This window comes from Apodemus sylvaticus, chromosome 5 (genome assembly GCF_947179515.1).
Source record: "Apodemus sylvaticus chromosome 5, mApoSyl1.1, whole genome shotgun sequence".
In the NCBI taxonomy this organism is placed as follows: domain Eukaryota; kingdom Metazoa; phylum Chordata; class Mammalia; order Rodentia; family Muridae; genus Apodemus; species Apodemus sylvaticus.
Window position 1 is genome coordinate 42,368,792 of NC_067476.1, and position 15,512 is coordinate 42,384,303.

General features: G+C 40.8%; 1 protein-coding gene across 1 annotated transcript in view; it reads right to left on the reverse strand.

The window, feature by feature from the left end:
* Positions 1-15,512, reverse strand: part of Dpp4 (dipeptidyl peptidase 4) — an 83,414-nt gene that overhangs the window by 43,676 nt on the left and 24,226 nt on the right. Inside the window, exons 3-8 of the mRNA XM_052182575.1 lie at positions 13,040-13,135; positions 12,405-12,496; positions 11,194-11,262; positions 5,600-5,652; positions 5,299-5,371; positions 3,966-4,086 (exon numbers count right to left, since the gene is read on the reverse strand). Coding sequence (XP_052038535.1) covers positions 3,966-4,086; positions 5,299-5,371; positions 5,600-5,652; positions 11,194-11,262; positions 12,405-12,496; positions 13,040-13,135 — 504 coding nt within the window. The remainder of the gene's footprint in view (positions 1-3,965; positions 4,087-5,298; positions 5,372-5,599; positions 5,653-11,193; positions 11,263-12,404; positions 12,497-13,039; positions 13,136-15,512) is intronic.

Here is a 15,512-nt window from a genome sequence, read left to right on the forward strand (position 1 = left end):
GTCTAGGAAGTGGTGATTAGTTTACGATTTGGATCCTCCTGAAGGGAACTTGGGTCGTTGGGATTGTGACCATGAAAGGGATATTGGGACCTCAGGACCTTTCTCTTAGCTTCTTTATATCTGTGATATAAAAACCTCTTGTATAGCATGTTCTCCCAAGATGTACTGGGCTGCTAGAGACAGAGCAATGGGGCCAAGTGGCCAACTGAGTCTCTGAAACCATGAGTCAAAATAAATCTTTCCTCCTTTAAAATGTTTTCTTGTGCATTTTTTTTTACAGTGATAGAAAACTGATAAACATGTAGGTAGATGGTGGAAAGTCCCAATCTACATTTCATTTGATGGTGTCAGTTTAAGAACCAAAGCATAGGCTATAGAGTCTTAAGCTTAGGAAATTAAGTGTGCCAATCCGATTTTGGATCACTAAAGGCTCTTTGCAACTGGCTGGAAAATACCTTTACTTTTGTTTTAAATTATGCATATGTGTGTGTGTCAGTACATATAAACATGAGTGAAGGTGACACAGGAGGCCAGAGGTGTTGGATCCTGCTACAACTAGAGTTACAAACAGCAGTGTGGATGCTCTGAATAGAATTCAGGTTCTTTGCAAAGGTCACAAAAAGGCACTGGGCCATCTCTCCAGCTCTCCAAAACCACATTTCAATAACAGCAATAGTGATTGCAGAAATAAGAACAATAGCAGTAACAAAATGTAACATTTACTTTTAGGAGTCTCTGATATTTGATGAATGTAGTTTGCCAGGAATTTGTAATGGTTGATATTTATTATGCCAGGCAATCTTCATTATAACCCATTTTACAGGTGAGCCAAACAAAACAAGGCTAAAAAGAATGTAAAGAAGTTACCTTAAGTCACATGGCTAATAATTAGTAGAATCAAGAATTAACCTGTTTGGAGAGTGTGCTTGGCATCTTGCATCACACAGCTCACACTTGGCATCTTACATCACACGGCTCACACTTGACATCTTACATCACACAGCTCACACTTGGCATCTTACATCACACGACTCACACTTGGCATCTTACATCACACGGCTCACACTTGGCATCTAACATCACACAGTTCACACTTGGCATCTAACATCACACAGCTCACACTTGGCATCTAACATCACACAACTCACACTTGGCATCTTACATCACACGGCTCACACTTGGCATCTAACATCACATGACTCACACTTGGCATCTAACATCACACAGCTCACACTTGGCATCTTATATCACACAGCTCACACTTGGCATCTTGCATCACATGGCTCACACTTGGCATTTTACATCACACGGCTCACACTTGGCATCTAACATCACACAGCTCACACTTGGCATCTTGCATCACACGGCTCACACTTGGCATCTTACATCACACGGCTCACACTTGGCATCTTGCATCACATGGCTCACACTTGGCATTTTACATCACACGGCTCACACTTGGCATTTTACATCACACGGCTCACACTTGGCATCTAACATCACACAGCTCACACTTGGCATCTTGCATCACACGGCTCACACTTGGCATCTTACACCACACGGCTCACACTTGGCATCTTACATCACATGGCTCACACTTGGCGTCTTACATCACATGGCTCACACTTGGCGTCTAACATCACATGGCTCACACTTGGCGTCTAACATCACATGACTCAAACTTGGCATCTTACATCACATGGTTCACACTTGGCATCTTACATCACATAGCTCACACTTGGCATCTAACATCACACGGCTCACACTTGGCATCTTACATCACACGGATCACACTTGGGATCTTACATCACACAGCTCACACTTGTCATCTAACATCACACAGCTCACACTTGGCACCTTACTTCACACAGCTCACCCTTGCTTCTTTTTCAGGAGTTTCATTTCAGAACATCTGTCCCTTGGTAGGGTAGCCTGCTCTCACTTTGACTGCTTCAAACCTGAATTTTGAAGTTATGATTTATCCCACACAAATTTATAAACCACAGTCTTAAGTGAGTCTACTCATAGACCATTTTACAGAGAGGAAAACTGAGGTAAACTAAGTGAAAAGTTTTAGCCAGGAACTAGAACTCAGACCTTCATACACTAACTCAAAACTTTTCATGCAGAAGTCTCGCATACGCTGAGTTCAGACAGATCTCATTTGTAGAATTTTGACCCATTGAGTCTTGTCTACAATATACCTGCAAGGATATATACTTATATGTATGTATGTACATACATATATATTATATCACATACATATGGTACATATGATATATCATATCACATACATATTATATATAATATACCAAGTCATATACATATATTTATATCATGTCACAGACTTATGGCATTACATATATATATACACACACACACACACACATTGTAATGAGGATAAGGGTTTTTGTTTGGTTTTGTTTGTTTTTTTTGGTTTTGGTTTTCTGAGACAGGATTTCTCTGGATAACCCTGGCTGTCCTGGAACTCACTCTGTAGACAAGGCTGGCCTTAAACTCAGAATTCTGCCTGCCTCTGCCTCCCAAGTGCTGGGATTAAAGGCGTGCATCACCACCGCACGGCCCAAAGTGAAACACCGGACCAGCTTTCTTTCTTTCTTTCTTTCTTTCTTTCTTTCTTTCTTTCTTTCTTTCTTTCTTTCTTTCTTTCTTTCTTTCTTTCTTTCTTTATTATTTTATTATTTTATTATTTTATTTTATTTTGGTTTTTGTTTTTAAAATTATTTTCAAACACTGATAAGGGGTATAGTTGGGGCCATGTTTGAATTAGTACCTATTTGTTAGGCAGAGCAAATTTCGTCTAGCAATGTAGTTATTTCTCTCTAGGCACTGAAGCCCCGACGTTAGAGGAATGCCCTTTGAAAGCTGTGAGGGTATTTTCCTGCACCCAGTCACTCAGATGTGAACATAGCAAATGAAATTCCTCCAGTCACAGTTATGTAGAGGAGAGAGCCTAAGTTGCTAAAATTCCTATTGCAGTAATGCCCCACTGTTTCCAGGAAGAGCCACGGTCCCAGAGGAGGCTGTTTCGACTCCATCTTGAAGGCCCTGAAAGACCCTCCACATTGGGAGGCCCAGCACCTAAAGAACTTGTCATTTCATTGTTGGTTTTAATCCAACACTTATGGAAATGGAAACTCATCTTTCTCCTGACATTATCTCTACTCGTCATGTGTTACCATTAAGTCAACTTGACTCTCCTAAGAATCAAAATCTAAGCAGGAAGTTAAGAAATAACAAGGTGAAGTAAGGATGAGTCTGTCTAACACACACGAGGCACCACCCTTGTGAGTTATTTTGAACAGCCTCAAAATGCCTTTTATATTGGCAACCAACACATGGAAAATGCTTTTCTAATATCTCCTAAATCTCTTTATCCTAAAAGCCAGAATACTCCCTTTGAAGGGTTTGAGTATTGTTTTCTACTTATTTTTAACTAAACTTTCCTAACCATCTTTGTTTTCTTTAAAAACAGGAAATCACAGTCCATCCCAGGTTAGTTCAAATGGACACTACTTATTATTTCTAAAGCATGCAATTCCTTGCCTTCTACTTGGCAACTGCAGGCAGTATTTATCTCTCTCTTTTTAATATTGTGGAAGATTTCACTTTCCTTGGAAACTTCTGGGCTAGGTAGGCCTCCTTGGAGAAACATCTGATGCTAATCTGGATGCTGTCATGCCCTGGTAAAGCTAGGAAAGTGACACAGAAAGGGCCTTTGTGGTAGGAAACCAAAGACAAGCAGGGGGCTGTGAGGCAATGGGGGCAGAAGCCGCTCCAGGAACAGGCAAGGCTTCTGTGTCACTGCGAGATCTAGAAAGCGATCTCACGAAATGTTTACGTACATAGCTCATTTTGGGTCTTACCAACTGCCCCAGTTTTTAGCACAGCTACATTGAAGTCTTAAAAGCTATAGACGTTCTGGTTTAAGGTTTATTCTTTACCTTCATAAACCCAGTCATTTATTCCATTAAATATTACATTTTCTTCTCCTGTGAATGTGATCCTATGACTAGGTAAATGTGGTTCGATTTTCACATAAATATCATTCTTCCAGACGTATGCCTAAAATGATCGAAAAACATATCAGCAATCATGTTACAATGTGTTTTATAGTGGGGTCTTAAAATACTATGCAAAGAAGAAGATAACCATAGAGAATCTATCTAAGAACTTCTTAAATTACAGGTATACAGTCAATCATCTCAAAATAATAAAAAGTTTTTTAATACGTTGAAACAAGGAGGCTTGCAGCTATCCATATGGGGACAATGAAGTGTGTATGTGTGTGTATGTGTGTGTATGTATGTGTATGTATGTATGTGTGTGTATGTATGTGTATATATGTGTGTGTTTATGTGTGTGTATGTGTGTGTATGTCTGTATATGTATGTGTGTATGTATGTGTATGTATGTGTGTGTATGTGTGTATGTATGTGTATGTATGTGTGTGTTTATGTGTGTGTATGTGTGTATGTATGTGTGTATGTATGTGTATGTATGTATGTGTGTATGTGTGCATGTATGTGTATGTATGTGTGTTTATGTGTGTGTATGTGTGTATGTATGTGTATGTATGTGTATGTATGTGTGTATGTATGTGTATGTGTGTGTGTTTATGTGTATGTGTGTGTGTGTGTATGTGTGTATGTGTGTGTGTGTATGTATGTGTATGTGTGTGTGTTTATGTGTGTGTGTATGTGTGTGTGTGTATGTGTGTATGTGTGTGTGTGTGTATGTATGTGTATGTGTGTGTGTTTATGTGTGTGTGTATGTGTGTGTGTATGTGTGTATGTGTGTGTGTGTGTGTGTGTGTGTATGTGATGACCTAGCCCACAGACCACCTACGCAGAATCACCTAGGTTTGTGTTTCTTGCCTGAGACATTAGTAGGAGGAATGTAGTGCAACTGCAGGAAAACATTCCATCTTGCTACTTAAATTCTTTGTGGTTTCTAACATTCTTCTAGCACCATAAACAGGTGATACACCTACAGTGATTTTGAAGAGAGACTCAAAACATTCAAGCACAGCAGACAAGGAGAACTTAAGAGTTTAATAGGCATGTTCCCCAGTGAATAACAATATAATCAATGTCTGGCACTTTTAATAATTCTACTTTTGGGGCTAATTAAATAGTGTTTGGAGTAATGACCCCGCATTACTAATATAATGAGTGAAAGGTCTTTCAAAATGTGTACTTTATACTAGGGTCAGTATCATCTGTCTGTAAAAGACTCCAGCCAATCTTTTTCTGACAGGAGGAGAAATGTACTAACCAATTTATGACCTTCTGGCGACCATGTGATCCACTGTGTATTATTTGGAATCTTCTCTTCTGTGATCAGCTGTCTATAGAGAAGAGGGAGGTGATTGGAGAATGGATGGAGAGAAGAAGGTTTATGGGACATATGGGGAGGGGGGATCCGGGAAAGGGGAAATCATTTGGAATGTAAACAAAGAATATAGAAAATAAAAATATAAAAAAAAGAATACATTTCCAAAAAAATAACCCTGTGTGGGATATCCTTTAAAATTACATTTGAAAAGCCTAGTAGTCTTGATGGGGGAGTCACTGACCTTTTACTCAAGTCATAAATACTGTATGAAGCTGTATAGGAGTGTCTCCATTGCTGCAAAAGAAAACAGACGTCTCAAGCTTCTGGGATTCCAATAGGCTGTCCATTTGCTCAAGGTGACAGGCATGATAAGAGGTCATTGCATAAATCTCAAATTTCAACATGTACTACCATTCCTTAAATTCTTAGAACTTTGGAACTGAAATCATACTTGAAATCATCTAGTAAAAGGTCATGAAGAGTTTATTCTCCTTCGCATCACATCCTTCACGGACCTTTCACAGGATCGCTGTGGGCCCGGCTGTCAGTTTTGATACTGAGCGATACTATTGTTAGCATAACATGGCAAGGGTGCCTGTGTGGAAAGAAGCTCAATATGTCACCTTTCCCCCACACAGCTTTTAAAATATTTAGAATATTTCTTAGTGCGTCAGCGGTAGTGATGAGGAGGAATATTTAATATAAAAATCTAGTGTTGGAATTTTTAAAGCTATCTGAAAACATATTTAAAAATTAATATATGTGTGTCTTCAGGATTAAGCAACAAAGCAGGTGAAAATGAGCAGCGAACTAAATCTAAGGTAGTAAAAAGAAAGGAAACAATATAGTAAAGACCAGTATGAAATAAAAGCATATAATGGTGAAAATCAATGATCAAATACTAGTCCTATAAGACACTTAAAACTGTTACATAGTTAACATATCAGAGAAATAAGAAATCACTCTCCAAAATGAAAAGCAAAGCACCACAGCAGACCTTATAATCCTTAAATATTGAGACCATTAGGAACATTTTTTTCAATAAATCATGAAACAAAGAAACAAGAAATTTCTCTTGAAATAGTCCTACAGCTAAGAGACACCGGGCATCAGTGAATAAGAGTAAAGAAAATTCCATATCCAAATGACTTGATTGGCAAATCCCTTAGTATTTCAAACCTTCAGACAAACAATTACAACAGCTTTACTCAGAACTGTCCAAACATGGAGGCAGCTGAGACATCCTTCAATAACAGGTGAGCAGACTACCAGATCATGATGAAGGATATGATAGAATACTATGTAGAGTTTTGTTTTGTATTTAAAAAAAAAAAAAAAAAAACACTAACCATCAAGCAATCAGAAGGGTTCCATATGGAAATAGCTACATGGCTTCCCAGAAAGGGCAAAACTGTGGAGACGGGGGAGCTTGGCTGCAGTGGGGGAAGAACAGGCAGAAGACAGGGGACTTTCCACAATTGGAACTCCCAACCCCAGGGCTCTTCGATGTACAATCTGTATATTGTCACAACTCACGAAAGAGCCCAGCTTAAAGCTATAGATTTGAGTTCATAATGTGTCAGTGCTGGCTCCAACATTGCCACAGATATACCATCTTCAAGATGGGATATTTATAGAGAAGACCCAGGAAAGGAAAGCAAGGGAATATATAGGGACCTTTTGCTTACTTTCAGCAAACTAAGCCTTCTCCAAAACACACCATCTACCAGTTTTGAAATGCATTAGATCTATGACTTAGAAGGAGGAGTTCAATAGAGTCAGCAATAACTGGAAAGGATCTCTATATATTTCCATAGCACATATGAATTAATAGAAAATATAGAGAGGAATAGGCTAGACTTTAGAAAACTAAGTAAAAACGGAGATATGTAGCAGATATGAGCACTCTCTTGGAGTTGTTAAAAACCACTTCTATATGTACATGTGAATAAAATTAAAGATGCTTTTGAAGTTCCTTAGGTGCACATTTGTGTTCTCCAATAGTTGCGTGGGTAAGAAAGCAAGTCTTCTTATTACTAAATAGCTGGATTTAGTATAAACAATGAAGTACTGTTTCAGAAACCAAACGACAATAAAATTCAAGCTTTGCCAAGGAGGAAATTGGCTGCCTGATAGTGAAGCTGAGACTCTGTCAGGGCTCCTAACCTTACCTACTTATCACTTCTCAGCCTCCTACACCCTCATGTCAACAAGCATTTATTAAATTCCTGTTTCTCGTATGTCATGCGTTCCTTTTGTGGATCCCGGATTACTGAGCACACCCCATGCTTGTTTCTTGGCAACCTCAAACATAATATTTTCCAAAGCCAAAAGGCGTGGTCGAATCTAGAAATACTAAGGCTGGGATCATCTTGGGATCATGACAAAACCCTTATGAGATATAAAATAAGATAGGTTTATCAGTTACCTTAGTCTATAAACACTGGTGCCTCCACCTGCCTCCACTGAAGGTCTCTGAACTAAACAGGACACATGGGAACACGTACTACAACACAGAAATCACAATAAAATGCACTAAGAGCTATGATGGAGGCAGGCAAGGAAGGCATGCAGTCCTACATTCATTCTAGAACATGAGAGAAACCTGTGGGAAAGAAGACTCGGGGCTGAGTTCTTAGTGGATGATTGCCCTGGAGAATGGGAGAGAAAGTTCTGTAAAATAAAAACTGAAATGGGAAGACAGGAAGGACCATAATGCCAATGTCAAGATCATAAGCTCTGGCATCTCATTCTCCACTCTATAGTGTCAGAGAAGCTGCTTTCCTAACTGCAGCATTTTACACGTGGAGTGCTTCCAAGACCATGACACATGATCAGCATGGGACGGACAGCACAGTCCCATCTCCAGAGTGTGTGGCAGGGAGCAGAGATACGAGGAGAGCATGCGTACTGATGGCAGGATGCTTTGTTATTCACTCGTGTGTTCAGTCACTCATTAGTCTTTATTTACAACTTAGAAACAGTGATTGCAGATGTGATGGAGAAGGATCTAAAGGACACTGGAAAAAGAAGGAGGTGCAATAAAATGAACTTTTTCTTTTTCTGAAGGTGTTAATGTCATTGCCCTCAAATTAGATACTCTCAGAAGATATAAATATGTGTGCATATGTATGTGTGTATATATATATGAGAGGGACAGACAGATGACAGAGAGACAGAGACAGAAAGAGATAGATAGATAGATAGATAGATAGATAGATAGATAGATAGATAGATAGATAGAGCGACAAAGAGAGAAGATACAGTCCCTTGTGGGCAACTACCTAACAGTTTAGTGTTCTGTAACAAAGCATGCATGCACCTCTGTGGTCGGGTGCAGTAGAGACTAAAACATAGGAAAACTGGCAAGAAATATGGCAGGCATCAAAATAGCATAAATGTTAGGAAGAAAAAGAAAGAAGGTGATGTGAGAGTTGTAGGAAGGTCAGAAGGATGCGGAGCCGTATTAAAATGATGCAGAACAAGCCAGGAAAAAAGAAATCAGAAGATGCTGGGAATGAAGATTCCAGCAGAAAGAGAAAGCAGGTGCTTTGATTCTTGGATGTGTGAGTGATGCTTGAGAAAAACCAAAGAGCTACTCGACTAGGAAGCGGGGCAGGAAAGAGAAGTGTTCCTCAAACACGATGAGTGTGGGGCCGAGTGCTCGGTCAGCTCACAGACTGAGATCCAGAATGAGATCCCTGCGTGAGGCTCTACAGTGCCATGAGACCCTGCTGACTCATTCTGTGTAAGAGACGCCACTATTGGGTATAGCTTATCATAGGTGTAACTGAACCTAAATTAGACTATAAAGAAACCACATTGACTACGCCCTGGACTGGATAGAAGGGTCTAGAAAGCACATGAAATCAAAGATGGCGACATCCATCCCTAGTTCTGATTATCTAGGACTACCCAGGGAGCTGCATCTTACGCTGCACCATACCACACCTGCCCATCCAGTCGGACAGTGGATTGACCTGGTTCTCTCTCCTGCTTCAGCCCCACCTTCATACATGATTAGCTTTCAACGGTCACAACTGTCACCCACCAGTTTGCAGCCCCAGTTGCTTGTTAGAATAATCTACACCAATAGAAAATTCTGATAGCAAAAACTCGGATTGATCGGCGGCAAGATTAAAGCTGGGCACAAAGGACTTTAAATTTTTCCTCCATTAAATTTGTTTTGAAATAAGAAGCTCCGAGTTATGTCCACAAGGGCAATAACTGATAAGAGTCGTGTAAAAATGACATGGGTATCTAATTTGCTTAGAGTTGATGTGTTTAGTAGAATGTGGAAATAAAGCCCACATGATGGATCCAAGGTAAACATTATGACGGGGTGCCACCATTCCAAGGTGGCAAAGGAAGGAGGGAGTGTTTGGCTTGGCTGAACTCCAGCTGGGTTGGTCTATAGATAAGGTCACTCAACATTGTTTATTCCAGGAGAAAAAAAAATCAAGAGTAGGAATCACCATCTTTGTATTCTATTTTCAATATAGAGTATTTCTTAAGGGTTTCAGTCCTTTCAACCCATTTTAAAAGTCTCTGTATGAATGGGATGGATCCCAATGGGGTGGTCTCTGGATCCATCCCATCCGAAGACACCAAACCCCAACACTATTGCTGATGCCAAGATGTGCTTGCAGACAGGAGCCTGGAATGGCTGCCCTCTGAGAGGCTCTGCCAGCACCCGACTAAGACAGATGCAGATACTCACAGCCAACCATTGGACTGAGCCCAGAGACCCCAATGGAAGAGTTAGGGGAAAGACTGAAGGAGCTGAAGAGGATTGCAACCCCATAGGAAGAACAACAATATCAATTAACTGGAACCCCCAGAGCTCCCAGGGACTAAACCACCAACCAGGGTATACATGGGCTTGTTGGTCCATGGCTCCTGATACATATGTAGCAGAGGATTGCCTTATCTGGCCTCAGTGGGAGGGGAGGTGCTTGGTCCTATAGACCTTCTCTGATGCTTTATGCTCCAGAGAAGAGGGATGCTAGAGGAGGGAGTGGGTGATTGGGGGAACCCCCTCTTAGAGGTGCAGTAGAAGAGAAAGGGGATGGGGTCATGGAGGAGAGACTGGGAAGGAGAACAAAATTTGAAATATAAATAAATAAAATAATTTTAAAAATTCTCTGCAGTTGACAGGTATTGTCAACTCAATAAATAAATAAATAAATAAATAAATAAATAAATAAATAAATAAATAAATAAAAGCTCAGCTAAAGTGCCTGGTGACCATGAAGATATATGATTTGATGATAACTTTTTTTAAAAATGTGTGGAACTCTGTCCCTTAGGTGACTGGGAGACGCTGGACAATCTCAGTAGAACCTTTATGACTAGAGCTAAGCTCCATTCAAGATTGGCTTGAGTAAGTTGGCATGAAGTCTTGGGCTTTGTCCAGACACTCTTCTGAAGATGAGGATGATAATGTCTTAAAAGCAAATACTTATTGAAGGTCATACTATATATATAGGTTGAGAAGGGGGAGACACAGGACTCGATCCTGTGTGTACAAGTCAGACACAAAGATACTTTAAAATTATATCATAAACTCCTATGATAAATTTTATTAAGCTATGTCATTAGTATTCCTAATGTATTAATTATGCCTTTTAGTACTTTGAAATCATTCAAATGTACTTCTTCGGATCTATGCAGTAAATTTGTCACGTATAAAAGGGAACATATACTTGATGCAGACTGAATGAATTTTCCTGTCAGTGGCATTACTAGACATTATTCTTAAGAATGCATATACCTGCAGTCAGTTAACATATTGGTTGGATTTTAAAATATCACATGAGAAAGCATTTTCTTTACCTTCACATAGTTGTATTCTAAGAGAACGAACAGTCGATCAGGTGACACTGAGTAATCTCCGTATCTTTCCTGTTGATCAAGTGGAAGAAAGAAAACTGAATCGTTCGAATGGTTCTTGATCATCCCCGGGGTAGAGGGAACCTTACACATATGGAGTCCCCTTAAGGGATGTCCAGTCCCAAAGAGATGCCACCATCACTCACACAGATGATAATGGTAAGAGGTGGGCAACCATGACTGTTAGCCAGAGAGGGAAGGGTCAGCTTAAGAGGCACCATTCAGGGACAGAAAGAGAACTCCGTCCACAGGAGCGGGAGCATGGGCAGAGAGCCAGTATGGGAGCCAGTGTGCATATTTAGAATGTTTGAGGGTTGCCTGTAACTCTAATTCAGCATGGCTGTGCCAAAATGGTGGAACACGGGAAGACATTAAATCTTCAAAACAGGCCACGAACTACCAACTAAGGGTTGTTTGTTTTCTTCATGAAGGTGAAAGCACTGTGTCTATTTTAATTCTTTATTTTTCCCAAGATACCCTGGTGATATGTGGTTGAGAACAAAAAGAAAAGAGGGGGTGTTGTATCAGCCTGGTCTCTAGAATAGAAACGGAGACACAGAATGGAAATCTGTGAGACAGCTGACAGGAAGAGGAGGAAATCAAATAGAAACCTGCATAGCTGATTACATGGAGAGTGAAAGGTTGTCAAGTTTCCAGCTTAAGTGACTTGAAGAACCAAGGCATCATTTCCAAGATGAGACACTAGGGCACGGAAGGGGAAATAATCTAGTTTAGTGCTGAGCAGCATGTGACCACAGAGGCTGTAGAGGAGCCAGCAGGCTCTTGGGAAGTGAAGTTTGGCTCTTGAGAGATTAGTGTTAGTGTATGTATGAGAATCAAGGCGTGAAGGACAAGTATCAGAGCCATGGACGGGCGTGTGGTTTACCCAAAGACAGCACCCAAAGTTGGGCAGGGCCAGTGAGTGAAGACAAAGTCATAGGAGCACTTACATTCAAACACACAGCTAGAGGAGGAATCGTAAAGGAGACGAAAGAGCAGCCAAGGCGGACAGCATTTCAAGAAGGAGAGAAAGATCCACAGGGCCATGGGCTTGCAAAGCCCAACGGCATGAGAAAGGAGTCCTCGTGATTGGAGAAGAACTGAAAACAGTCCCCAGAATTCCATACGTGAACCAAGTGTGTGACCAAACATACAAAGGTACTGTTCTCCAAGAAAACGGAGCTGTTTCCATGTTCAGCGTTGAATAGCAAGACATTGTTCTCTTGTTTGTAGAGGTATTCAAAATCTAAGGAGAGAAAATGGCCAGATCAGTATTGCAAATTGCTATCAAACATTTGCATAAGCTATTTTTTTTAAAAAATTAAGTTCACACACACAGGGCACATAAACATACTATGTGCCAACAGAAACAAAGCACATTGTACTAAAGCCGTCTATGGACCCATCATTAACGCCAAACTTCTAATTCACATTTAACTCTTTACAGTATATAGCAAAGAAACACTTCAGTTTCCTCCTGTCTTTGCCTTTACCCTCTCCTCACCCCTCAAGACAGGATTTCTCTGTGTAGCCCTGGCTGTCCTGAAACCCATTCTGTAGGCCAGACTGGCTTCGAACTCTGATATCTGCCTGCTTCTGCCTCCGAGTGCTGGAATTAAAGGTATGCACCACCACCACCAGGCTCCCTTTTGTACTTCTAAGCAAGAACGACTACTGCACACGGTTTTAAGAGAAAAGTTTGTATCTTCTCATTGACCAAACTTGAAACCCAAGCTCTCTAGAATGAATGCAAACATAACATTCCCATCCCTTGAGGCACAAGCCTTACCTGAAACCCACCGCAAGGAGTAGGACTTGACCTGAAGGGTATTCTTTAAATAGTCAGCTAGTGAATAAGTTCTACGGCTATCAGCTGCCGCTTCATCTGTTGATAGGAAAATAAAAAGAGATATTCAGTAATGTAGAGTGGCTCAGTTTTGAATAAAATAATGTACCTGTTCACAAAATGTTAAAATAAGCTCACAGAATGCAAAATACGTTCTGAAAGATTTCAGATTAGTCAAGGGAGTAAGAATCCCTTTAAGTGTTTAATATTATAGAAGCAAGTTTCATTGAAAATATCTAGAGCGGCAATATTCACAGAAATGTAATCAGTGCATTTTCTAGCAGCCATAATTGAAGACAAAGATAATTTAATTATATGGCATATTGTATTTAGCACAACATGTAAAAATATTATCATTTCAGCCTGTAACCAATATTTAAATGTTATTAATGAAACTTTCCGTGATCGTTTTTGTACTAATTCTTTAGAATCTGGTACCTAGATTTGACTTAGAGCGCATTTCATTTTAACTATGTTCATTTCAAGTTGATAAGTACATGAGACCAGTGATTACTGTAGGAGATGGTTCAGGGCCAGATCTCCTTTTTCTGAAGCCTTCAGGGCATCCCAAGTCCTGCTTTTCCTCAGAGACCTTTGGCATATTCAGATATTGGTTTCTATCACTATTCTTCCTTGTACTCACTGGAATCAGTGGAGCTCTATATTCTGCTAGTAGGGACCCAAATTCAAATCATTTTTAAAAATTCCCCCCCCCCCAGGGCAGTGGTGGCACGTGTGTGTCTTTAAACCCAGCACTCTGGAGGCAGAGGCTAGCAAATCTCTCAGTCTACAGAGTGAGTTCCAGAACAGCCAGGGCTACACAGAGAAAGTTCGTCTCGACAAAGGACGGCAAGGACAACCATCACAACAAAAACATGGTTTTTGTTACAGTGTGTGCATGTGTGTGTGTGTGTGTGTGTGTGTGTATGTGTGTATTTGCTTGAGAGAACCACACACATGCCACTGAGTATGAATGGAAGTAAGAGTACATCTTACAGGAATTGGTCCTCTTGGTCCTTACCTTCCTCTATACCAATCTGTGATCTAACTCACGTCTTCTAGCGTGGTACGAAGCACCTTTACCCACTGAACCATCCTGCTGGTCCCCAGAATCACTTTTTTAGGATCCCTTTCATTTCCTTCCACTTCCGTGTTGGTACTCATGTGATTCCAAGTTCTCAATGGCTGTCTTTCCTCCATACCACCAGCAAAATGCCTTTCAGCCTGGTGATCTTGTCCTCAAAGATCCCTGCATTTCTTTGTCACTTCCGGGAGCATTTGACCGTCTTTGCAGCCCTCGGCTGTCTGATACAGCCTTCTCTTCTCAGCTAATGTGCACTGCCTCCAGATGCCTCGCGGCCTGCCACGTGATGTGACTGTACACAGGCACCGTCTCCGCCTTTCCCACCTCTGCTCCGCATCCCCACCTGATTCCCTGTAAAGGCCTTACCTGCTTTTCTTTTCTGTCTCTCAACTGATTCAGGAGAACTTCCATTCTGCCCTCTCTAATTTTCTGCTCATATCACTTTATGACTTTTATTTTTAATTAAATTTATTCCTTAAAATTTACACACACACACACACACACACACACAGAGTGCACTCACCCCTGTCAATTCTTGCTCCTCCCTACGAGTCCTTATTCCATGTTCATGTCTTTTGTTTTGTGAGCCACTGAACCTAACTAGAGCCATCTAAGTGAGCATGAACATGAAACTCTCTGCTGGAGGCTGGTGGGTAAACCAGTGGATGCACAGCTCAATATGACGATTCCTTTCTCTCTCAGAATCCATCCGTAGCCAGGACGGGTAGGGCCCCAGGAGTTCTTTCTCATCCATGAACTGACTGTTGACAGGTCCAGTCTTGTGTAGGCAGCCGCAGCTACAGTGAGTTCAAACTTGAAATAGCTGTGTCACTGGATTATGCAATCCATCTCCCTATCTTTGAAATGCTCCCTAGACCTTCAGATGGATGGCATAGATGTTGTGTTTAAGGCAGAAGTCTCAAAAAATCCTTAGCAGAATTTTGAGCTGGCAGAAGTCCCTGAATTCACCACCGTGGCACAGCTATTTGTTAAGGGGGTAACTAAATTCTGTCTGATTCAAGACCCAGCCCACAGGAGGGAATTCACATCTGATACTGTAAACCTGGTAAAATCCCATAGCTGAGGTGGTCATAGACATCACTGGGAAAACTGCCTTCTAAATACCTGTTCTTATACACATAGCCAAGAATGTCACTCTTAGCTTTAACAAGGGAAGTGTCTCTGTAAAAGGAATTATCGTCACACTGAGAACAGCCTCTATGTTCACTACAGTCTTCGCAGTCAGGCAGTGTGCTTTTTAAACAACAGGACTTGTAGTTTGGTTTTTGTTTTGCTTCAACTCTGTTTGGCACAGCTCAGTGAGATAGGAGG